Genomic DNA, 23,672 nt, shown 5'->3' with positions numbered 1-23,672 from the left:
CATCCAGGAGTGCCAGGTCTTCCCAGGTCTCCCAACCACCTTCTTTACTGTTTATTACCATAGTCATGCATTATCACCCTTTGCAGATGATTGACTTATTTTTTCCTCAGACCACTGCTCTGAGAATGTACAGAAATTCTAGGCAGTTCTGCTGTGCTCCAAGAGACAAATTAGGTCAATTAATTACAGAGGCCTCATCTCATAAGCTACAGTGAAATCATATAACCCTAAGCTCCGAAAGGGAAATGGCTGGGTTGTCTTTTAAACTATAGAACTTACTGGAACCATCTAATGATTAACCCCCCCCCCCCCCAAAAAAAAGCATTATCTTGGAATCTATGACTTCAAAGAAAAGTGCTTGACCATCCAACTTAAAATTAAAAAAATAATACTTTATTTATAAGCCTTGGAACTGTTCTTAGATCCAAACTTCAAGACTTGCTTTGAATTGAGCTTAAGCCTCAGAGTTCAGAGCTCAGGCACAGAGAGGACAAGTTAGTATACCTCAACAGAACATAAGAGACAATCTAACACATCAGTGTATTTCCCTCTAATCTGGACAGGAAATGTGTGCGCAGTTACTTGTATATCTCTTCTGTTAAAATGTCTGTTCAAAGTCTGGTTCAACTTGCGAGTGCTTAGCACAGACCTTGGCATGTACACTGTAAGTGCAATAAATGTATTTTGACCAATCTTCTACCTTTCTAGCTTTATATATCTAGGCATTGATAACGTGAGTTTATTTAGGGAGACTAAATGCTAGACTGTAAATATTCTGCTGAAATCAAATATGGTTTCTCCTGAAGAGAAAGATATTTGAATTATTAAAAAAAGCATTTGGCTAAATTGTTATTTTTTTAGTCACCTTAATAAAATGGCTACTCTTGTGATTTGGTAGAAAACCTGATAGCTTTTCATTTATATTTTTATTCATCAATTAACATTTTAGACTGTGTTAAAAACTTATCCTACTAGCAATGTTACCTCAATATACATCAGTCACATTTAATACAATACAAATTTTAGTTATAAGAATTTGAAATAGTAAAAAAAAAAAATTTGAAATAGTACAATATTTGTCAAAACAAAGGATGACATTATAAATTCTTTGCACAAAGTCTGAAATAATCTGAACCTTCCTAAATTTAAACAAATACTGGAATACTGAGTGGATTACAAACGATGTTTATATTACTGTCATCTCCCAGTGCCACTTAGCTGGTAAACATATCCAGTGTCCTCATTTATCAATCGGGCTGTCAATCCCGTGAATAAGATTCCCTGGTTTGGGTGACTACAATGCAGGTTCTTTAACACTTACTTTTACTATAATTAAAAATCTGCTTAATGTCTTCTAACAGTAGTGTCAGTGTTTTGGGAAATTCCTGTGAAAATGAAAACTTGGGGGGTTGCCGGGGTCGCTCGGCAGTTGAGCATCTATGCCTTTGGCTCAGGGTGTGATCCTAGAGTCCCAGGATCGAGTCCCACATTGGGCTCCCTGCGTGGAGCCTGCTTCTCCCTCTCCCTATATCTCTGCCTCTCTCTCTCTCTTTGTATCTCTCATGAATAAATAAAATAAGAAAAGATTAGTGATAATAAAAAGCAGCATTAAAATAGGTATGCCTTTAAGTCTATAAAATCCATCACAAGAAAAACAGGGTTAAAAAAAAAGGAAAAATAAAACAGAAAAATATATTGGAGATATAGTTGCAAGATCAACACCACCATATTTGCTTCTAAGTTACAATAATTTTTTAAATTAAAAAAAAATGTTTTTAAAGATTTTATTTATTTACACAGAGGCAGAGACATAGGCAGAGGCAGGCTCCCCCTTGGGGAGCCTGCTGGGGGACTCAGTCCCAGGACCTCAGGATCATGACCTGAACCAAAGGCAGATGCTCACAGAGCTACCAGGGTGCCCCTAAGCTACAATGATTTTAGATTTATGCCTTCTAGGCACGTCTCGACCCAAATTAGTTTACATTTTTTAAATGGGGAAAAATGAGTGCTGAAATATGCAGATTTTGAGCCATGCAAAGTCCTTAAGAATACATCTATGAAGCAAAAGCTCTATATTAATGTCCTTTAGATTCAGAGTCCATATAACCAGAATAATAAAAACAAGGACAAAAAATCTAACATATAGCAAGGAACTCTTCATGGAAGTCCATAAAATTTAACATAGTCTGCTTAACCAAAGAGGTTTTTGGGACACCTAGGTGGCTCAGTTGGTTGGGTGTCCCACTCTTTGTTTCAGCTCAGGTCATGATCTCAGGGTTGTTACACTGAGCCCTGCATTGGCTTCATGCTCAGCAGAGTCTGCTTGAGATTCTCTCCCTCTGCCCCTCATATGTGGGCACATTCTCTCTTTCTAAAATAATTAATTTTAAAAAAGAGGTTTCCAACTACTCCATACTTATAACAGAAGGCAGATTAACAGTATTTCTTCCTAAATCTTAGGAAAGCTAGAAGAACTCAATGGGAGCCACAGAAATATTATATAAAAGATAAAGATAATAATTTAGAATCATATGTATATTTAATACTGAATAAAGAAATGGGTTGTATCTAAAGGATTTTGAAAAGAAGCCAAAAGTAAGATAAATTCATTTAAAATACGGAATCCAAAATATAAATTAAAAAAGGAATCCACAGGTAATGTCTCTCTGAAACAACCTCACTTTTTGTAAAAAGTGAGAAAAGTCTATATTAAAAGTGCATACCTGAGTGGCACACTTTTAACAATACTTATAGAAGCCTCTGGAATTAACTTTTTCCATTTAGAACTTGAAAACTCAATGGATTTTAGCACAGAAATGCCTTCTTCCAAAGAAGACTTCATCCAAGAAGCTCTTTCATATCGTTGTTGGGATACACATCCAACTTCCTTATACCCTAGAAGAGGGGAGGAAAAAGAATATAATGAGAGAGGTTTTATTTTATTTTTTTATTTTTTTTAATTTTTATTTATTTATGGTAGTCACAGAGAGAGAGAGAGAGGCAGAGACACAGGCAGAGGGAGAAGCAGGCTCCATGCACCGGGAGCCCGACGTGGGATTCGATCCCGGGTCTCCAGGATCGCGCCCTGGGCCAAAGGCAGGCGCCAAACTGCTGCGCCACTCAGGGATCCCCATGAGAGAGGTTTTAAAGAGAAAACCTGGTTGCAAGACTCAGTGAAGAATTACCTCGGAACGTGAGCCTGCTGTCGGCATTATCAGGGCGCAGAGACAAACGGAACTCTGCTCGGCTTGTAAACATGCGGTATGGTTCGTTGGTACCCAGTGTGGTGAGGTCATCAATCAAGACTCCTATGTAGCCTTCTGTTCGGCTGACAACAAAAGGAGGCTTGTGTTTGACCCGAAGACTTGCATTGATTCCAGCTATCACACCCTACAAGAGGACTGAAATGTTTAAAAGGCCATTATGAACAGAACAAAGAGCTACTCTAGTTAGAACACTACCTGGAAGAAACAGCATCAGGTAGTAAGAAAGCACACACTGCCCAGAAGAGTGAGAATAGACAGAAAATGTGGTACTTCTTCAAAAACAGAATATAGGTAATGTACCACTTTAGAAGGTTATGTTTCATTGTTTTCAAAAGTATTTAACGTTCCTGGTAAGCCTTAGGTGGGCTAATATATTTGTAAAAATCCACTCATAAAACCCTTCTAGCCTTTTCCCACTTTTAAGTAAAAATAACATAACTTCTCACTTAAGAGGAATATGATAATTTGCAACAAAGTAATGTTGAAAGAACTTAATTTTCTTTTGCAAAAAATCTCAGGGATGTCTGGCTGGTTCAGCCAGTAAAGCATGTGACTTGATATCGGGGTTGTTAAGTTTGAGCTCCAGGTTGGGTATAGAGATATTTGAAAATAAAATCTTTATGAAAGTATGTATTTATTTATTTTTATCTTCTTAAAGATTGTATTTATTCATGAGACACAGAGAGAGGGAGAGAGGCAGAGACACAGGCAAAGGGAGAAGCAGGCTCCATGCAGGGAGCCTGATAGGACTCGATCCCGGGTCTCCAGGATCACACCCTGGGCTGAAGGCAGCACTAAACTGCTGGGCCACCCAGGCTGCCCTATTTATTTATTTTTAAAGATTTATTTACTTATTCATGAGAGACAGAGAGAAAGAGAGAGAGACAGACATATAGACAGGGGGAGAAGCAGGCTCCCCATAGGGAGCCCGATGCAGGCCTTGATCCCAGATCCCAGGATGCCCTGAGCCGAAGGCAGATGCTCAACCGCTGAGCCACCCAGGTGTCCCTAAAAATAAAATCTTTTTTAAAATTTCAAATGCAATAAATCTAATCAAATATGGTATCAGACCTAGGAGCTCAGAAGAGAGAATTAAAACCACAAGTGTTTGGCACAGCATAAGGTATACAGTCAATGATACTGTAACAGGGATATGACAGGACAGATGGTAGCTACACTTGTAGTGAACACAGCATAATGTATAAACTTGTCAAATCACTCAGTTGTATACCTGAAACTATTATAACATTGTGTGTCAACTGTACACAAAACAAAATATAACCACAACAAAACCCACAAGTTTTTAAAAATTCTATTGTATATAGTAGCCACCCATGAAACAGAAATAAGTCTTCTATTACAATTTATGAGTTGTATATCTAAGATCTATATAGGGGATCCCTGGGTGGCGCAGCGGTTTGGCGCCTGCCTTTGGCTCAGGGCGCGATCCTGGGGACCCGGGATCGAGTCCCATGTCGGGTTCCCAGTGCATGGAGCCTGCTTCTCCCTCTGCCTCTCTCTCACTGTGTGCCTATCATAAATTAAAAAAAAAAAAGATCTATATAGTTACCACAACAGAAATTAAGAGGGGGAACACCAGTGAAACAGTCTTTTTTTGTTTATAGTAACATTTGAACAACCTCTTACTTGAGCTGCAGCTTCCTCATAACCAGTAGTGCCATTTATCTGGCCAGCAAAGAAGAGCCGTTGCACCAAATGAGTCTCAAGAGAAGGAGTGATCTGACGGGGGTCTAAGTAATCATACTGAACACCATATCCTGACCAAAGAAGAAAAAATACAAAATAAGTAAAAACAGAGCTGGATTTGTCTCAAAGTAGAGATGCAAACATTATCATTAAATGCTCTTGAAAAACAGGGCCACCTGAGTGGCTCACTCGGTTAAGTGTCTGCCTTCAGCTCAGGTCAATGATCCCAGAGTCCTGGGATAGAGCCCCACATCATTGGGTACCCTGCTCAGCGGGGAGCCTGTTGCTTGCTCTCCCTCTGCCTGCTGCTCCCCGCTGCTTGTACGAACTCTCTCTCTGTCAAATAAGTAAATAAAATCTTTTAAAAAATGCTCTTGACAAAGAATATATTTAAATACATGGATGTTGGGCTTTGTCTTCTGAGGCTCTAAGGCAACTATGACTGTAGCTAAGACCTCCTCACGACCTGCTAAAGCAATGCTGAGTCCATATGGAGGGGCAGCTATGATTCTCTTTACCTGGTTGAATCATTTTAGCTTTCTCCAAGCCTTTGATGCATGTAATCATTTTCTCTTGTAATTCAGCTGGCAGTGTCACAGATAACCCTTGAGGGTAGATGAGCTCAGAATCCATTCCTTCAGGTTCCAACCAAACCTGATGTAGACGGTTTGGAAAACGCAAAACCTTTGATTCAATGGATGGACAGTATCTAGAAGAGGACAATGAAATTTTAAAATTTAATGAAGCAAACAAAAGAGAGTTGACATCATTCTTTTTTTTTTTTTTTTTTTAATTTTTATTTATTTATGATAGTCACAGAGAGAGAGAGAGAGAGGCAGAGACATAGACAGAGGGAGAAGCAGGCTCCATGTACCGGGAGCCCGATGTGGGATTCGATCCCGGGTCTCCAGGATCGCACCCTGGGCCAAAGGCAGGCGCCAAACCGCTGCACCATCCAGGGATCCCGACATCATTCTTTTTTTTTTTTTTTTTTTTTTTTATTTATGATAGTCACAGAGAGAGAGAGAGAGAGAGGCAGAGACACAGGCGGAGGGAGAAGCAGGCTCCATGCACCGGGAGCCTGATGTGGGATTCGATCCCGGGTCTCCAGGATCGCGCCCTGGACCAAAGGCAGGCGCCAAACCGCTGTGCCACCCAGGGATCCCCCGACATCATTCTTTAATGTGATGTTTTGTCCTTACCGGGGTCCTCTTGTAGTTTCCTTAATATGACTATTAAGGTGAAGGTTCTCAAGGATAATCTCATCCACTCTAGGGTTCGTGTGAGTCAAGTAACACGGCAGCTGATCTTCTGGCTAAAATACAGGATTATTTATTTATTTATTTATTTTTTAATTTTTTAAAAATTTATTTATGATAGTCACACAGAGAGAGAGAGAGAGGCAGAGACACAGGCAGAGGGAGAAGCAGGCTCCATGCACCAGGAGCCCGACGTGTGACTCGATCCCGGGTCTCCAGGATCGCGCCCTGGGCCAAAGGCAGGCGCCAAACCGCTGCACCACCCAGGGTTCCCAATACAGGATTATTTATAACAATATTTGCTTCTTTACTAGTTTATCTTTTACTCATATAAATTACACACATGACATACACGTACTTTACAAACATTAAACCCATGCATAATGCTGAGTACTAATGAAATATTCTTGCCAAAAGCAACCCAAAAGATGAACCTAAATTCAAACAAGCCTACCAGTTTGCAGAAAATATGGAAAGTGAAAGAACATATTTAAGGCTCCAGAAGGATAAAATCAGAGAAATCTAGACTGTGGGAAATTCTAGAGAACAAATTACTCAGTTTCTTCCACATATAAATGTCAAAAAAAAAAAAAAAAAGAAAAAGAAAAAAAAAAGGAGAGGAACTGTTATTATGAGGCAAGTCATCCAACTCAATGTGTAGTCCTTATTTGGTCCTCATTTTCTGGGTATGATCATGCTATTGTGGTTGGTTTTTACAAAGTTCTTATCTGTTAAGGACATATATCAAAGTATTTGTAAGTGAAATGATGTGATATTTGGGACTGTAGCTTAAAACTTCCCAAGAAAAAAGTGTTAAAGAAAAATGAAACAAGAATGGCAAAAAATGTTATTGAAGCTGGGTGAGACAGATTCGTTTTGCTATTTTTTTCTACTGTCCATAAACTTGAAATTTTATAATAGGCAGTTTACAAATAAACACATTAAGAAAGTAGCATCACAATTTACATTTTACCAATGCAAACATATAACCTGTTCAAGATAGCAGAATATTTGGGGCCACTTATCAGGATAACACTCATCAGAAACTAGGACCATTGGTTATCAATCCTCAATTCTAAACATACAATATACCTTTTAAAAATAATTTTATAATTTTTATATAATTTTTTATAATTCCAAAGATAGGCAAAAGTATCCTGTATTCTTCAAAAATACCAGTATCACGAAAGATATCCATATCTGACTATGAACTATATTTATACCAGATAATAGCACTGTATCAATGTTAAATTCCCCAAATTTCATTATTGCAATGAGGTTATATAAGAGCATGTCTTTGTGCTTAGCTGAAATCCATGTTCAAATATTTAGAAATGAAGGGTCATGATCTCTGCAACTTACTCTCAAATATTCTGAAAAAAGAAAACAGTAAGAATGTCTATACTACTGTTTTATAGATTAAATATCATATAGCTATATATTTCTACATAGATAAATACAGTAAAATATTAACAATGGGTAAATTTCAATAGTTTATAGAAGTTTGTTTTATGGTCTTGCAATGTTTATGTAAGTCGCAAATTGTTTCAAAAAAGTTTAAAAGGGCAAAATTATTGAAGTAATGAAACTTAAGAACTTATGGGGAAACACCCAATTAGCTAAATTAGCTAATCCTTTTAAAAATCACTTTTTTGCACCCTAAGTAATAGTGATGTAAGGTGAATTGTGAAGGAAGGAAGGAAGGGAAGAAAAGAGAAAGAAGGGAAAAAAAGAAGGACAGAGGGGCTATATCCTGCTGTGAATAACCACTGTCAGCTATAAGGTTAGGTTTTCATAAATTATCTTACCTTAATCCACACTGTCTCACTGACAAAACTGAATGGTATGGATGGATTATCTGGTGTCTGTTTGTTTAGAATGCTAAAATTAACCGACTCTTTGGCAATTCGGGGTGGAGTCCCAGTCTTCAATCTTCCCACCACAAACCCCAACTTCTCCAGAGTCTGAGCCAACCCTACAGAAGGCTGATCCCCTAAACGTCCTGCTGGATGCATCTCTAATCCAATTACAATCACACCTCTCAGGAACGTCCCGGTAGTCAGAACCACACTCTCTGCATGTACTGTGCTTCCATCCGCTAAAGGATAAGAAAGAGCAAAAAATGTGTCCTGTTAACATGGATCAAATTGAAATGTTACTTTTTTACATTAGAACTATAGAGAAACTGTCTTTAGAAACTTGAGAAATAATTTTAAATGAGTAAGAAAGCTATATGTTATTAATACCAAGAATCCAAGACAGCTGTGAGAACATAGTAACATCTAAGAACTAATTCACATGTTCCTAAAGCCATGTCAGTACTGAAAAGTTAGTCTCAGTTAATTTTTAAAATTAATTTTAGACTCCTGGTTAAATATGAAAGACTACCTCACATGATTTCTTCTCCCTCCTGAAATAAAGGCACAAAAAAGGTATAAACCCAAAAGGACAAGTAATGGGAAAGAACTTGTCAAAAGATGAGAACTTTCAAAATATTTTCAGACAGAAAGCAGATGGAAGAATAACTGATTTCACAGATGGGAAAAGGATATAACTCAACAATCTGAGGAAAACATACTAATAAGAATGAAATCTCTCTCTCTCTGTCATGAATAAATTAATAAAATCTTAAAAACAAAGAGGGGTGGCCAGCCTCGGTGGCCCAGCAGTTTGGTGCTGCGTCAGCCCGGGGAGTGATCCTGGAGACCTGGGCTGGAGTCCCACGTCAGGGTCCCTGCACGGAGCCTGCTACTCCCTCTGCCTGTCTCCCTCTCTGTCATTAATAAATAAAATCTTTAAAAAAAAATGAATGAAATAATTTGCCCTGCACAGCTCACAAACTGGAGAACCAAGAATGAGAACTGAGGGATGTAATAATGAAGGCTGGAACTGAAATGAGAGAAATGGTTAAATCTATATATAAAGGTTTTGTGTGGAGAAAGACATAGACATGGCCAACAAGTGCATGAGAAAATGCTTCACATGACTTGCCATCAGGGAAATATAAATCAAAACCACAATGAGATACCACCTCACCCCAGTGAGAATGGGGAAAATTAACAAGACAGGAAACAACAAATGTTGGAGAGGATGTGGAGAAAGGGGAACCCTCTTGCACTGTTGGTGGGAATGTGAACTGTTGCAGCCATTCTGGAAAACTGTGTGGAGGTTCCTCAAAGAGTTAAAAATAGAACTGCCCTACAACCCAGCAATTGCACTGCTGGGGATTTACCCCAAAGATACAGATGTAGTGAAACAGCAGGACACCCGCACCCCAATGTTTATAGCAGCAATGACCACAATATCCAAACTGTGGAAGGAGCCTCGGTGTCCATCGAAAGATGAATGGATAAAGAAGCTGTGGTCTATGTATACAATGAAATATTACTCAGCCATTAGAAACGACAAACACCCACCATTTGCTTTGATGTGGATGGAACTGGAGGGTATTATGCTGAGTGAAGTAAGTCAATCGGAGAAGGACAAACATTATATGGTCTCATTTATTAGGGGAATATAAAAAATAGTGAAAGGGAATAAATAAAGGGAATAAATATATATATATCCATACGCACTGAGATACACACACACACACACACACACACACACACACACACACACACACAGATGGAGACTACACAAGAAACTAGAAGTGCTCCTGAGGGAAAAAACTGGTTGGCTGGGGAACAAGATGAAAAGGAGAGAAAATAAGTGGGAAATATCAGTGAGGATGACAGAACATGAGAGACTCCTAACTCTGGGAAACGAACATGGGGTAGTAGAAAAGGAGGTGGGCGGGGGATTGAGGTGACTGGGTGACGGGCACTGAGGGGGGCACTTGACGGGATGTTGGCAAATCGAATTCAAGAAAAAAATAAATACAAAAAATTAAAAAAAAAAAAAAGGTTTTGTGTGTAGACAGCCCTTTATAGGAAAATGTTAGATTTATTCTTTGGATAAGAGGGGGATTTACCAGTTAGTCAGACAGAGTTTCAGTTTAGGATGATGAAGTAGTTGTAGAAATGGGTTGTGATAACAACTGCACAATATTGTGAGTGTACTTACTAATACTGAATTGTACACTTAAAAATAGCAAAAAAAGTTAATTTTATGTTATGTACATTTTACCATAATAAAAAATTGTATTCTTGTGCCTATAAAATATAGAAAAGGTCTAAAATAGCATTTAAAGTTACCAAATTATGGGATCCCTGGGTGGCGCAGCAGTTTGGCGCCTGCCTTTGGCCCAGGGCACGATCCTGGAGACCTGGGATCGAATCCCACGTCAGGCTCCTGGTGCATGGAGCCTGCTTCTCTCTCGGCCTATGTCTCTGTCTCTCTCTCTCTCTCTCTCTCTGTATGACTATCATAAATAAATAATAAAAAAAATTAAAAAAAAAATAGAGTTACCAAATTAAGTAACAAGTATAAACAAGCTAAACGTATAAAGGTCTGCACTAATAAAAACAATAATCATTAAATCTGGAGAAGAAAGGAAGAAGGGGAGAGAAAAGGAAATGAAAATAAAACTAATAACTATTCCGAGAGGAAAGTCAGTAAGCACTGACAGAAGAGAAGCTTAAGCATATTATATGAAATCATAGTTACTAAAATAATCACTAGAACAAAAACACAATCCTTTTTAAAAAAGAAATAGCTCCCAAAAGCAAAGACACAGATTAAGTGGTTAAAAAAAACAAAGTACAGAACAGTGTGGATAAGTTACTATTGCTATCTGATAAAATACATACATATTGGGATGCCCGGGTGGCTCAGTGGTTGAGTGTCTGCCTTCGGCTCAGGGCGTGATCCCAGAGTCTGGGGATCCAGGCCTGCATCAGGCTCCCTACATGGAGCCTGCTTCTCCCTCTGCCTATGTTTCTGCATCTCTCCGTGTCCCCCTCCCGCCCCCGCTCTCTCTCTGTCTCTCATGAATAGGTAAATAAAATCTTAAAAAAAAATATATATATATATATCCATACGCACTGAGATACACACACACACACACACACACACACACACACACACACACACACACAGATGGAGACTACACAAGAAACTAGAAGTGCTCCTGAGGGAAAAAACTGGTTGGCTGGGGAACAAGATGAAAAAGAGACCATCTGCTTCTCTCTCTGCCTGTGTCTCTGCCTCTCTCTCTCTCGCTCTCTCTGTGACTATCATAAATAAATAAAAAATTTAAAAAAAATAAAAAGAGACCATCTTTTCACTCTACATTCTTTTGTCCCCTTTAGTAACTGTTTACTATGTATATATATTCCCCACTTAAAAAATTAATAAATCTATAATAAAAATTACTCTTAAAACAAGGGAATTAAGTCAAGATCTGTACTTTAAGCGATGACATTCTCTAGACACTTGAGGAAGGCCATGTACATGAAAGTAAGCAGCCAAAGAAACAGAATAAAGAATCTGAAGAAAACAACAGAGATCAAAGGAAACTTCAAAAATTAATATAATCCTTATATGGATTAAACAAGATATTAAATTCAGAAACCAAAACAAGATGCTAAAACACAATCAGAAAAAAGGACACCATTTATAAATGAAAATATGATAAAATTTAAAAATTCATTACAAGGATTTAGACAATAAATTTAAGGAAGTTTTCAAAGAAAGTATGTCAAAATGACAAAAAATAAAACTACAAGCATCCCAGAAGACCAATTCAGAAAGGGATAGGAGTTATAAGAAACAAGCATGGAAAAATAATAGAAGAAAACATACAGATCAAGGACAGATTTCCAGATTAAAAGGGAACACTCAGTATCTCACCATAATGAATGAACAAAGAGCAGACTAAGGGACACTACTTTAAAATTTCAGAACACCAAAGACAAATACAAGATCCCAGAAACTTGGGGATCCCTGGGTGGCTCAGCAGTTTAGTGCCTGCCTTTGGCCTGGGGCGTGATCCTGGAATCCTGGGATGGAGTCCCATGTTGGGCTCCCCACAGGGAGCCTGGTTCTCCCTCTGCCTGTGTTTCTGCCTCTCTCTCTCTCTCTCTCTCTGTGTCTCTCATGAATAAATAAATAAAATCTTTAAAAAAAAAAAAACAAATCCCAGAAACTTTTAGAAAGGAAAAAAACCTTCCATATACAAAAAAATATAAATATGTATTATGCTTTTTTCTTATTATTGTTTTTATTTTTATTTATTTTTAAAGATTTTATTTATTTATTCATGAGAGACACAGGCAGAGGGAGAAGCAGGTTCCATGCAGGGAGCCGGACATGGGACTTGATCCCGGGTCTCCAGGATCGCACCCTGGGCTGAAGGCGGCTAAACTGCTGAGCCACCCGGGCTGCCCTTCTTTTTTAGTAGGCTCCACACCCAGCAAAGAGTCCAATGTGGGGCTTGAACTCACAACACTGAAATCAAGATCTAAGCTAAGATCAAGAGTCAGACACTTACCTGAGAGCCACCCAGGCACCCCAAGTTTTTTTTTAGATTTTCATTATTTTTTCTTCTAGGCCATACTGATTTTTAAAAAATTTTTATTTAAATTTTAGTTAACATACAGTGCAATATTGGTTTCAGAAGTACAATTCACTAATATATCACTTGCATACAACACCCCCCAGTGCTCATTACAAGTGCCCTTTCACAGAAAGAGAGAGAGAGAGGCAAACATTAACCCAAGCAAAGAGGTATATGAAAGCAAACAAACATAACACACTACTCGGATCTGTTCATTACTACAGATCCAAGTAGTGAACAATATTCCAACATAATAATATAAATACTATCACCAAAATTTATAACATTATTATATTAGAAGGATAAGGGGAAGAAAGTAGTGGATTAAAGAGAGCTACTATAAGTTAATAGATAACATCTAATACTGATAATTTAGGGAGTACAAAAAAAAGCATATTATTTAGAAATTTATTAGTGCAGACCTTTATACGTTTAGCTTGCTTATACTTCTGTTAATTTGGTAACTTTATTTTTATTTATTTATTTTTTTAATTTGGTAACTTTAAATGCTATTTTAGACCTTTTCTACATTTTATAGGTACAATAATATAATGTTTTATTGTGGTAAAATATACATAACATAAAATTAACTTTTTTTTGCCATTTTTTAGGTGTACAATTCAGTATCATTACGTATATTCACAATATTGTGCAGCTGTTACCACAACCCATTTCTAGAACTACTTTTATCATCCTAAACTGAAAGTCAGAAATATGTAAGTACATATCAGAAGTGAAACTGAAGTGGTTAGGTCCGTAAAGACAGATAATTGTTTTTTCATATGAACTTTATTTATTTATTTATTTTTAAAAGATTTTAGTTATTTTATTCATAAGAGACACAGGAAGAAGCAGAGACACAGGCAGAAGGAAGAGAAACAGGCTCTTTGTAGGAGCCCAATGTGGGACTCGATCCTGGAACTCCGGGATCATGCCCTTAAGCCAAAGGCAGACAGACGCCCAACCACTGAACCACGCAGGCATCCCTCATATGAACTTTTCAATTCTATTTAATTTTTGTAAATATTATGTGCATTTTTTTTTTTTTAGATTTTATTTATTTATTTGAGAGAGAGCATGAGAGAGCACAAGCAGGAGAGAGGGAAAATTCCCACTGAGCAGGATTCCAGGACCCTGGGATCATGAACTCAGTCAAAGGCAGCCACTTAACCGAATGAGCCACCCAGGTGCAGGTATTATTTTGATTCAAAAATTAATTCATGGGGCAACTGGTGGCTCAGCTGGTTAAGCATCTGACTCTTGATTCCAGCTCAGGTCATGATCTCAGAGTTGTAAGATTGGGCTCTGTACTGGGTGTAGAACCTGCTTAAGATTCTCTTTCTTCCTCTCCCTCTGCCCTTCTTCCTGCTCTAAAAAAATTAATTTGTAACTCTTAAAAAATATATATATATATATATTTATATAAAACATTGTAAAATACAAATTAAAAAACTTAAAAGTCAGGAGAAGGAAAAATAAAAATTACAACAGAAGGACCAGGAGAAAAACACATTTATGTAGGCTATAAAGTATTACACTAAGATAGTATAAATGAGCCTAGAATTTGACTGTTTTTTTTTTTTTTAAAGATTTTATTTATTTATTCATGAGAGACACAGAGAGAGAGAGAGGCAGAGACACAGGCAGAGAGAGAAGCAGGCTCCATGCAGGGAGCCTGATGTGGGACTTGATCCTGGGACTCCAAGATCATGCCCTGGGGAGAAGGCAGGCGCTAAACTGCCAAGTCACCCAGGGGTCCCCTTGACTGAACTTCATGACACTCAAGATGAAAGGAAGAATATGATTTTTTAATGTAGTCTTCCTCTTCTATGAAGAGACAGCACAACAATTTCCTAAAATAAGCAAAACATCTTCACGTTCTGTCTAAAATTAATTTTTCACAGAGTCTGACACTGTTATTATATCTATAATAAGTACATAATAAGTACACACCTAAAACCACACCACTGACACGACATTTCCCAGTATGCTCAGGCTCTGGTTCTGTAAGAATAAGATCTTCTACAGCTCCCTCCTGAACAGTAAGCAGCGGTGTATTTAGAATTTCTTTCTGTCAAAAGAGAACACAAGTTGAAACATAACATTAAAATAATCACTACAGTCTCTCCTGTTTTCATGTCCCATCCTTACCTGCATGTTCCGCTTATAGAGTTTCCTATCAATTTGAGCTCTCAGACCCCAAACAGCTGGTCCCTTACGCCGGTTTAATACTTTGTAATGTACACCAGACTGGTCACAGATTCGAGAACACAGGCCATCCAAGGCATCAACTTCCCTCATTAAATGTCCCTTGCCAATGCCACCAAAGGAAGGATTACAGGACATCTGACCTAAACAGAAAAGACATCAAATGAATACATGAGCACCCTGCACATAGTGAGTGTTTAATAGGGAAATGTCTGTACAACGGACTAGAATCATCTCATACAATAAAAAAACTTGAAACAAATTCTAGAGAGAAAATTAGAAAATCTCAACGAGATACAGGAGTCACTCAAGGCATCCTGGAAAACAAACCACTGACTGTAGTTTCTTTTGAATCTTTTCCTTGATGCATATTTTTACTGGTTCATTAGGTTGTCTTTTCCTTTAATATGTGATTTTGAAATTCTTACTTTATGAAACCTTCCAAAATCAAGATACTTTTAAGAAGTCCAATTTGCATTCCTAGTTTCTTTTATTTATTTATTTATTTATTTATTTATTTATTTATTTATTTATTTATTTATGATAGTCACAGAGAGAGAGAGAGAGAGAGGCAGAGACACAGGCAGAGGGAGAAGCAGGCTCCATGCCCCGGGAGCCCGATGTGGGATTCGATCCCAGGTCTCCAGGATCGCGCCCTGGGCCAAAGGCACGCGCCGAACCGCTGCGCCACCCAGGGATCCCAATGCATTCCTAGTTTCTAATTCAACATATTATTTCACATACAAAAGTTAAGCTATTTCTTCTTTAATGATTTGAGAGATAGAGAGGACATGTGAGCAGGGGGAAGGCCAGAGGAAGAGAATCTTCAAGCAGATTCCTCATTGAGCATGGAACCCCACGTGGGGCTTGATCCCATGACCCAATATATCATGACCTGAGCTGAAACCAAGAGTCAGACACTTAACTGACTGAGCCATTCAGGGTCCTAATTTTAAGCTATTTTATTAAAGAATAAGAGAGAATAGTATAATGAATTCCCAGTTATAGACTCGGGTCCAATCTTACATCTTTTATAGCTCTACATGCTTCCCTCTCTTTCAGACATTGTATCAACCAGGCCTTTTTTGTTTAGGGGGAAAAAAAAACCCCACCACAATAACTTAATCACACTTAAAATATCTGAATTGTTACTGAGTAAGCAATCAAAATGGAAAAACTAGAAATGTGAAATACATCACCAAGTATAATTTTTTCTATTATTCTGTATCACTCTTAAGTAATCCTTTTCCAGCCTTTAGAGAAGATAGATTTTAGATACTTAAAAAAAAAAAAAAAAAAGGTCTTATTTATTCATGAGAGACACAGAGAGAGAGGTAGAGACACAGGCAGAGGCAGAAGCAGACTCCTTGCAGGGACCTGATGCAGGACTCAATCCCAGGACCCCAGGATCATGACCTGAGCCAAACACAGATACTCAACCGCTGAGCCACCCAAGTGCCCCTCAGATACTTTTAGTTTAGAGCTCATAACTCAGTGATTTGCTGGTCACATTTTGTTTGGTATACATGAAGCTTTTGTTAAAAACAAACAAAACAATGAATGAGAATATACTTTCCAGCTCACCAATGTTCCCATTATTCCATGTTGTTTTACATCCACCTAGCTTTACACGTTTAAATTGTGTCTAACTTCTAGAGTATCTAAAGTTTCAATCCCTGTCTTAAAATATTGATACTCATAAAAATGACTGAGTTTTTTAAAAGATTTATTTATTTGAAAGAGAGAGAGAGGAGGCGGCAGAGGGGCAGGGACAGGGACAATGCCTGGAGGCCAAGGCGGGGGTATGGGCTCAACCTCACCACCAGGAGACTGTGATGTGAGCCAAAACCACAAGTTAGATGCCAACCAAGCCACCCAGGTGCCCCAAAATGACTTAGTTTTTAACTCCCATTACAAATCAGTTAATGTTTCAAAAATCTCTAATCCCACTAATTCCTGACATTTTTCTCAAACTTTCATTCCCAGAGATGAGTCTCTTTATACATTGGTGAGGGGAAAAAAAACAAATACTGCAATTCTACCACTTCCTTATATCTCTAAACAATTTTTAGGCCCTTTATTGAATTACTGTATATTATATACATATCTTAAAACTTACATTTGTGAAAGTCACATGCAAAGAAATCCTTGTTTTTTTAAATTGCTGAAAACCTTTTCTCAAGGAGATATATTTATCAATGTTGAGCCCTTCTCCTTATGGACATAAAAGTTGAACATGCCACTTTTCTTTTGCTTAGCCCTCAAGATCGTTCTCTACATAGAATTCCAAGAAACTAGCATTCATTTCCAATCATTTGGAGTTGGAATAAGAAAGTCATCTGTATTCTTAGGTAGACTACTAACGTCCCAAGTGTGGTACCAGTACTCGGGGCTGGTAATGGTAATAAAAATGTATAAATCCATCCATTTTTCCTTCTACTGAAGAATTTAGGTTGCCTATGTACCATAGAAAAGCTTATGGTAAAACAACAGTTTAACAGCTGACCACTTAACAGATCAGGCACTGTTTAAGATGATTTGCATATTTTCCGGCTTAAACTTTACAGCAAACTGAAGTTAGTACTGTTACTTCTATTTTATAGAGAAAGAAACTAGGGGTTAAAGAAATTGTCCCTTGTCCAAAGTCACACAGCTAGAACTCAGTGAAGCCTGGATTAAAATTCAGAATGTCTAACTATCTCTTCAATGATGAGCATTCTTCATAAAGTGCATAGGTAATGTGACACAGAATAAACAGGCACACAGGGCTTTTCTCTTTCATTGTGAAATGCAAAAGTAGTTGGCCAAAAAATATTATTTTCCAGGTTAGTAGAAAAAAAGCCTGGGGCACCTAGGTGGCTCAGTCTGTTAAGCATCTGCTTTCCGCTCAGGTCATGATCCCAGGGTCCTGGGATCAAGCCCCCACATCAGGCTCCTGGCTTAGAGGGGAGTCTGCTTCTCTCTCTCCTCCTTCTCTCTGCTTGCGATCTCTATCTCTCTCTCAAATAGATAAATGAAATCTTAAAAAAAGGAGAAAAGACTTTCTGCCTCTAACTTTATTATTGGCAGATGATAATGACTAAATCACAAAACAATTCTTGCCTTTTGCATTCTTAGGTCAGTTGAACTTTCTCGGTCAAAGCTATCTTTCTGAGGCCAAGAAGAAATATTTAAGATACTTCACTATATTAAATTACCTTCCAAATGAGATTTTGATTTAAAAACAAAATTGTCCGGTTGCCTGGGTGGCTCAGCAGTTGAGCGTCTGCCTTCCGCCTAGGGCATCATCCTAGAGCTCTGGATCGAGTCCCAGGTGGGCTCCCTGTGAGGAGCCTGCTTCTCCCTCTCTGTCTCTGCCTTCTCTCTGTGTCTCTCATGAATAAATAAAATCTTTAAAAAAAGTTGTCATCCACTAAGTTCATCTATAAGAGTTACTGTCTCTGAAATGCATTTATTTAAAAACAGATTGTATTGCGTTGGTAGAATAATATGAATATGGGTTTTGATAAGAATCTCTTTATCCCTTACAGACCTACATTCCTTATATTTAATGATCGTCTTAGTTCAATATTTTTTTCATTAGGTTTTTAAATTATTATTGAAAGGTAGTATCCACTCTTTATTTTTTTAAGTGTAAATAACGCTGAAATGTAAAATAAACAAACTGTAATCTTTTGGGTAATCACATCACTCCCCTCTAAAAGAATCACGGTTAACAATATATATCTCTCTACAGTTATGATTTGAATGGTAATTTTTAAAAAGTACTTGAGTATCAAATATGTGATTTAGTCACAATTTTTGCAAAACAGTTAATATTTCTACTGTCGATGGTTAAGCGAAATGCAGGAGGAAATAAACAGGCGTGCATGATTTACAAAGATGATGTTTTAGCTAGCATCTATTATGGTGCCAGAGAGAGATCTTGCTTTAAATTATAGCTGTCCGGGGATCCCTGAGTGGCGCAGCGGTTTGGCGCCTGCCTTTGGCCCAGGGCGCGATCCTGGAGACCCGGGATCGAATCCCACCCACATCGGGCTCCCGGTGCATGGAGCCTGCTTCTCCCTCTGCCTGTGTCTCTGCCTCTCTTTCTCTCTCACTGTGTGCCTATCATAAATAAATAAAATTAAAAAAAATTATAGCTGCCCACTCATTGCCTATTAAGTGCGGAACAAAGCACTGTCAGTTCCTGAGCATAAAAACCAGGAAATAAACACCTGTAGAGATATAGAATGCAATAAAAGGTAGCACTGTTCTTCAAAAGAGCTTCACAAAATCTCGAGAGAACACAGCACTCTTTTAACAAATAATTCGTAACAGTTGTTAATTCACTCTTTTTCCCCAAAGCAACCAACTAGTAAAGCATAAATGACAACGAATAAGAAGCTATCAGCTTGTATTCTTAGCTTCTTCCTTTCCCAAGGCACGGCCCCTAACTTCCCCAACTAATTACTTCTGTCAGCAGCAGCACAACCCACGGTCCATCGAATTGCCTAAACCGGGCAGTCCCACATGATCTGTGAAACTCAAATAAGGACAAAACCACAGACACTAAGATTCTCACTAGCCTCGGGGGAGGGGAAAGGCTGCCCGCCCCAGGTACTGGGAAGCGGTGAAGGGGCATATTGGCAGCTTGCGTCCTACGCCAAGCCCCAAGCTGCCCACACTCCTCACCGATCGTGTCCACGCGGTGGGTGAGTAGCAGGGTCCGGGAGCCGCACCGAGCAGCAGCGGCGGCTGCCTCGGTCCCGGCATGGCCTCCGCCAATGACTACCACGTCAAACTTCGGAGCCGAGGGCGCCGCGCCGTCACCGATGAACCGGGCCAACGGAAGGTGTTTTTTGGTGAGGGAAGCCACGACCCAGAGACCACAACCTCGGACGGAAAACATTGCTGGAGAAAGGCAGAGTCTGACTCTGCATCTGACACGAGATGGGCGCAAAAAACTTAGGGTACGAGGGAAAGGCTCCAGGACACAGCCATCTTTGCTCTGACGTCACAGCGTAGCGGTCTACGTCTAGCGTCAGCGCTGATTGGGGCTTTGGCGGGAATTTACTGGAGAAGCGGGACTCCCAACTTTGCTGGTGGCCAAGCTGGTGTGAACCTTGTTTCAAGGTCTTGGTGGAGGCTTTTGATTTCTTATGGCTGTGGATTGGTGTTTTTTCTACTTGGTCATTTTCGGCAAGTGGCAGCCCTAATATCCAGGTGGTCATCTACAAGCAATGATTTTGGTCACTTTGCCTTAATAGATTCTTTGAATTTTCTGGTAAACTATCACCTGGATTTTTGTTTATGAAGACTAGCCTCTGAATAAGAGGAGATTGGAAAGCAGTTAGAATATATTTGTGGATGAAAGATTCATGATGGCTAATTAGGGGAATCAAATGGTTGGAGGTTAAATGTCCAGCCTTTGGAAATTGACATTTTTAAAGCCTTCCATAGAGAGGAAACCTTTAACTGGTTAGTGAAACAACGCATGTACAGTTTTATTCTTCAGCTTATTAAAATCTATTAAATAGAAATAGAAAACTTTGAGGCTTAAAGAAGTCATAACTTCTTCAGCCTTCCTAATCCCCACCTCTGTAATCATTGTCATCATTTTGTTGCTAATGCCTCCTTGTTCAGTCTGCTTTTATTTTTTTAAGATTTACTTATTTGAGAGAGAGAGAATGTGCATGCATTGGGGGAAGGGAAAGAGGGAGAAGGTGAAAATCCTCAAGCAGACTCCCTGTTGAGTGTGGAGCTGCACCTGGGAGCTGGATCTCACAACTCTGAATTATGATCTGAACCAAACCAAGAGCCCCATGCTCAAGGGCCTGAGCCACCCAAGCCACCCCAGGTTGCTTCTTTTTTTAACAATGTATTTTTGACTCCATGCCATGTATATACGAATCTATCACATTTTAACCAGTTTATTTAATCAACTCCCAACTACTAGGCATTTGGAATATTTCTCATTTTTTGATATTATCATCGCTCTTGTACATACATCTTTTTAAAATTTATGGGATTCTTGGAAATACTGGGTAAAAGGATTCTTCAATGCTTAAATTTTTGATAATGGCTAACTTAGCCTTCTGAAAGCTTTGTGTCAGGTTGCATTAACAGTGTAAGACTATTTCATTATACTGTAATCAGGACTGGGTTTTAAATTAAGTTTAAAGTATAAAAGTCAAGAAGATGTACAATTTGTTTTTTTTTAAGATTTTATTTATTTTTTTTAGATTTTATTTTATTATTTACTCATGAGACACACACACACAGAGGCAGAGACACAGGCAGAGGGAGAAGCAGGCTCCAAGTCTGATGTGGGACTCGATCCCGGGACTCCAGGATCACGCCCTGGGCCAAAGGCAGGCACTAAACTGCTGAGCAGGGATCCCTGGGTGGCGCAGCGGTTTGGCGCCTGCCTTTGGCCCAGGGCGCGATCCTGGAGACCGGGGATCGAATCCCACGTCAGGCTCCCGGTGCGTGGAGCCTGCTTCTGTCTCTGCCTCTCTCTCTCTCTCTCTCTCTCTCTCTCTCTGTGACTATCATAAATTAAAAAAAAAAAAAATTAAAATAAAATAAACTGCTGAGCCACCCAGGGATCCCAAGATGTACAATTTGCATGTGAATTCCGCCCCCCCCCCCCCCTCATAGCTATTTCTTGATATACTTTCTTTACCTGTCTTCCAAGACATCAAGCTATTCTGGTTTTCCTCCTATTTTCCTGGCTACTCCTTTTCAGTCATTTTTGTGGTTCCTCCTCCTTGAGCACTGTGCTCAAGCCCAAGTACACGCACACGCGCGCACACACACACACACACACACACACACAAATTCCCAAATCCCATCTTTAGGCCTCTATCTCCTGGGACCACTCCAAATATTAACTCTGTAGCAGTCTGGGTCCGATCAGGAGATAGAAATCACACTGTAGATATTTAACATAAGAATAACTATATTGGAGTACCTGGCTGAGTTGGTATAGTATGCAATTCTTGATCTTGGGGTTGTGAGTTCATGCCCCATATTAGGGGCAGAGGTTACTTAAAAATAAACAAATATTTCACTCTAAGAAAAAGAACAAGTGTAATAAAAGAGTAACATATAAAGAAACTATATACAGTAACTTATGGCTGAGGGAGAGTACCTAAGTAAGAATAAATTCAAAAGGGGTTCAGATCTCAAATGCAGAAGGCTTTCAGAGAGTATAGGCTATATAACAGGGGGCTTGCAGAGAGAACAGCAGCTCTATGTGGACCTCCTGGGCCACAGGCAGGCTGCACACAAGACTTATAGAAGGATCAACTTCTTGGTGTGCAGACCTTCTGGCCCAGAGGCCAGGCAGGAATCTTGGTTTCCCTGTCTAGTAAGTTGTAGGTGGGTTATGGCTGAGCCAAGGTTGCAAGGTCCCAGAGGGATCACTTTCCAGGCTTATGGCTGGGGTAGGCTCTACCAGATGTTCTCATACCTACAAGCCTGACATTTTGCCTGCAACCCCCTTCTACTCCCTCCTCTATGTAGGAAATTGCCGGAAACCTCTCCCTCCTGCAATGTTCTCCTGCAACCTCTACTGAGAAAGGTTAACATAGTGAGCAATTTAAAAGAGAACTGTTTAAAGGAATTCTGTTGTTTCAGACAGCAAATGTTGAAGGGTGAATTAAGTCCTGAGAAGCATTAAGCTGATAACTGACACAACATCTCAAACTTCACAAGCTCCAGCTCCACTTGCTGTTGTTTGAACAACTATGCATAGTCTCCCCTTAGGTCCTTTGTATTAACTTTTCCTTTGAATTTACTTATCCCTGAAATTAGTTTGCTTGAGAACAAGCCTGACTACACAATAGTCCTTCCATTTTCCAAAAGAAAAGTGCAGATTTCTCACATCACATTTCAAACTATGGATCACTGCCCTGGAATGTGTAAACACACACACACACACACACACACACACAAAACAACCTTTGTAGCAAAGAGGATATATCAAAATATTGGTTTTAGGAAGACCTTTTGAAAGAGTAATCAAGGTATTTTTGTCCATTGACAGATGACTGGATATCAAAATGTGGTATATACTAATAGTAGAGATAGCCAGTCTTAAAAAGGAAGGCAGACAGGGGCCTGGGTGGCTCAGTCCATTGAGCGTCTGACTTGATTATGGCTCAGGTCATGATCCCAGAGTCCTGGGATCCAGCCCCAAGATTGGCTGGGCACTTGGCAGGGAGTTGGCTTGAGGATTCTCTCTGTCCCTCTCCCTGTCCTTCTGCCCCCCAAGCCCCTGCTCTCTCTCAAATAAATGAATAAGAAAGAAAGAAAGAAAGAAAGAAAGAAAGAAAGAAAGAAAGAGAAAAGGCTGACATATGCTACAATATAGATAAACCTTGAGGACAGTATCTTAAGTGAAATAAGCCAGTCACAAAAGGACAAATATTACATCATTCCACTTACATGAGGTACCGGGTGTAGTCAAATTCACAGAGACAGAGGGAGACTGGGTGGCTCAGTGGTTGGGGGTCTGCCTTCCGCTCAGGGGGTGATCCCAGTGTCCTGGGGTCCAGTCATGCATCCGGCTCCCCACAGGGAGCCTGCTTCTCCCTCTGCCTATGTCTGCCTCTCTCTGTGTGTCTCTCATGAATAGATAAATAAAATTGAAAATAAATAAATAAAATGTAAGCGCCATTTTTCGATGGGCTTTGGAGAACCAATGGATAAAACTCAACGGTAAGAATTTCTACACATTTTTTAAAA

The 23,672-nt window shown here is 39.2% G+C and overlaps 1 protein-coding gene across 1 annotated transcript in view; it reads right to left on the bottom strand.

The window, feature by feature from the left end:
* MTO1 (mitochondrial tRNA translation optimization 1) overlaps positions 1–19,958 on the bottom strand; it is a 28,722-nt gene extending 8,764 nt beyond the window's left edge. The window contains exons 1-9 of the mRNA XM_026007370.2: positions 19,614–19,958; positions 14,883–15,082; positions 14,685–14,802; positions 8,041–8,330; positions 6,176–6,288; positions 5,492–5,682; positions 4,914–5,044; positions 3,186–3,390; positions 2,724–2,895 (exon numbers count right to left, since the gene is read on the bottom strand). Of these exons, the coding sequence (XP_025863155.2) occupies positions 2,724–2,895; positions 3,186–3,390; positions 4,914–5,044; positions 5,492–5,682; positions 6,176–6,288; positions 8,041–8,330; positions 14,685–14,802; positions 14,883–15,082; positions 19,614–19,830 (1,637 nt within the window). The 5' untranslated portion in view covers positions 19,831–19,958. The remainder of the gene's footprint in view (positions 1–2,723; positions 2,896–3,185; positions 3,391–4,913; positions 5,045–5,491; positions 5,683–6,175; positions 6,289–8,040; positions 8,331–14,684; positions 14,803–14,882; positions 15,083–19,613) is intronic.
* Between the last annotated feature and the right edge of the window lie 3,714 nt (positions 19,959–23,672).

The sequence above is a fragment of the Vulpes vulpes genome, chromosome 1 (genome assembly GCF_048418805.1).
Source record: "Vulpes vulpes isolate BD-2025 chromosome 1, VulVul3, whole genome shotgun sequence".
Classification (NCBI taxonomy): Eukaryota; Metazoa; Chordata; class Mammalia; order Carnivora; family Canidae; genus Vulpes; species Vulpes vulpes.
This window is presented reverse-complemented; position numbering and strand designations above follow the sequence as displayed.